Source organism: Myotis davidii, unplaced genomic scaffold (assembly GCF_000327345.1).
Source record: "Myotis davidii unplaced genomic scaffold, ASM32734v1 scaffold72, whole genome shotgun sequence".
NCBI lineage: Eukaryota > Metazoa > Chordata > Mammalia > Chiroptera > Vespertilionidae > Myotis > Myotis davidii.
In genome coordinates, this window is record NW_006284618.1 from 4,767,307 (window position 1) to 4,769,584 (window position 2,278).

The 2,278-nt window shown below is 56.9% G+C and overlaps 1 protein-coding gene across 1 annotated transcript in view; it reads right to left on the reverse strand.

The window, feature by feature from the left end:
• Positions 1–2,278, reverse strand: part of PTPRE (protein tyrosine phosphatase, receptor type E) — an 84,917-nt gene that overhangs the window by 15,833 nt on the left and 66,806 nt on the right. Inside the window, exon 11 of the mRNA XM_015572570.1 lies at positions 560–774. Within this exon, the coding sequence (XP_015428056.1) occupies positions 560–774 (215 nt within the window). The remainder of the gene's footprint in view (positions 1–559; positions 775–2,278) is intronic.

Below are 2,278 nucleotides of genomic sequence, written 5' to 3' on the forward strand. Positions count from 1 at the left end.
CACGCCTGCCCAGGACAGAGGGACACGCCCCCTGCCTTGGGAGGCTGGCACCTCATCACTTCACCCAACCTCCTCTGGGTGACAGAAGAGCAAGTCTACGGCGAGGCCACCAGAGGGCGCCGTAATCCTAGCAAAATCTAACTAGAAGCTGTCCAACCAAGGCTTATCAGAGAGAGCGGCTACGGGCAGCCTTGCCTGAGGTTGTTCAGATAAATTCTCCTGTTACCAAGTGTTGTCTTCTCGTCACAACTGGTGTAACTGGCTTTTAAAAATTGTCACACTGCCCGCCGGCGTGGCTCAGGGGCTGAGCGTCGACCTAGGAACCAGGAGGTCACGGTTCGATTCCCGGTCAGGGCACAGGTCTGGGTTGCGGGCTCCATCCCCATTATCAGCAATGGCCTCTCGGCTTGTCAGTGGTAGATACTGGGGTCCCCCTCACGTGCCATGGGGGACAGGGCTGTGCTACCAAAGAATGCACGGGGTCGGGGCCCTGGGCTGCTGCCCTGTGCCTGCACTGGTATTCACATCGCCCGCCTGCCCCTGTGCCCCCCCCCCATACCGGTGCTCGCTGGATGAGTCCCCCCACGAGCCGCCCCGGGTCCTGACGCACCTGCAGTGTACCACGATGGGCCCAGCGTGTGCGGGGTTGAGTGTCTTCACCTTCTTCAGGAACTTGAGCATCCCAATGGGGGTGAAGGGCACCCCGAAGTCGGGCCAGCTGGTGAAGTGCAGTTGGCACAGGAGCCGCGGGGCCCTGCAGCCATCGGAGAGCTGCTGTGGGGACAGGGGGACATGCGTGGGACAGCCACCCCCCATCCCTGGAGTTGGTCCAGGACTCAGGGCCCCGAGGCCAGCAGGGGGCTGCCTCTGCCTGGGGCCTGGGTAAGTGCCCCCAGCGCAGCCCTCCGCTCCCCAGGGCCTCAGGGGAGGAAACAGTGATGCTGTGGGCCCGGGAGGAGGGTCCTGCGCTGCTCAGGGTCCCCCATGGATGCTGTGGCCCAGGGCCTAGGCGCTGCCCGGACCACAGTGTATCTGTGTGTGTGTGCATGTGCGCATGAATGTGTGTGCATGTGTATCGGTATGTGCGTGTGTGTGTATCTGTGTCTATGTAGCGAGTGTGTGTCTGGGGTATGTGTATTTGTATGTGTGTGTCAGGTGTGTGTATGGGAGTATGTGTATTTGTGTGTGTCTGGGGTATGTGTATTTGTATGTGTGTGTCAGGTGTGTGTATGGGAGTGTGTATGTGTATTTGTGTGTGTCTGGGGTATGTGTATTTGTATGTGTGTGTCAGGTGTGTGTATGGGAGTGTGTATGTGTATTTGTGTGTGTCTGGGGTATGTGTATTTGTATGTGTGTGTCAGGTGTGTGTATGGGAGTGTGTATGTGTATTTGTGTGTGTCTGGGGTATGTGTATTTGTATGTGTGTGTCAGGTGTGTGTATGGGAGTGTGTATGTGTATTTGTGTGTGTCTGGGGTATGTGTATTTGTATGTGTGTGTCAGGTGTGTGTATGGGAGTGTGTATGTGTATTTGTGTGTGTCTGGGGTATGTGTATTTGTATGTGTGTGTCAGGTGTGTGTATGTGAGTGTGTATTTGTGTGTGTGTGTCTGGGGTGTGTGTATTTGTATGTGTGTGTCAGGTGTGTGTATGTGTATCTGTGTGTGAGTGTATCTGGGAGGGGGGCATAAGGGGGCAGCAAGAATGACAAAGCCCACCTTCCCTTTCTGTGCTGTGGCTTCTAGAAGCTCAGACTCCTATGTTGTGACCTAAGTGTGTGCACCACCTGCCCACCTTCCATTCCTGACATCACGGCCTGTGTCTACATCTCTAGCTATTTCATCTGCCCGGCACACATGCAGGAGTCTTTGCTGAGATGCCTTAGAACCTGTCCAGACACAACTAGCGGGGAGTCAGTGTGAGAACGAATGAGGAAGTTTCAGCTTCATTTTGAAACCGTTAAACTCTGGCTGCGGGATCCCAGTGAGTGAAAGGGCACCGTTACTAAGAGGGCCACCCACCCCTCCTCCAGACCCACTTCCTCCGAACCAGAATGGCCCTGGGAGCCAGGAGCGCCCAGCACTAGCGGTCCTGGTCCTTGGTCCACTCCCATGCTCAGCCCACTGACCCCCATCTGTCCCTGTCCTGGCCTGACCGGGCAAGTCCGCCAGCCTCAGACCCACTCAGCAGGAGCCACTGCGATGCTAGTGAATGGGAGGCAGAGCTAGGGCGGGGGCAGAGCTGGGGAGGGAGCAGAGCTGGGGCGGGGGCAGAGCTGGGG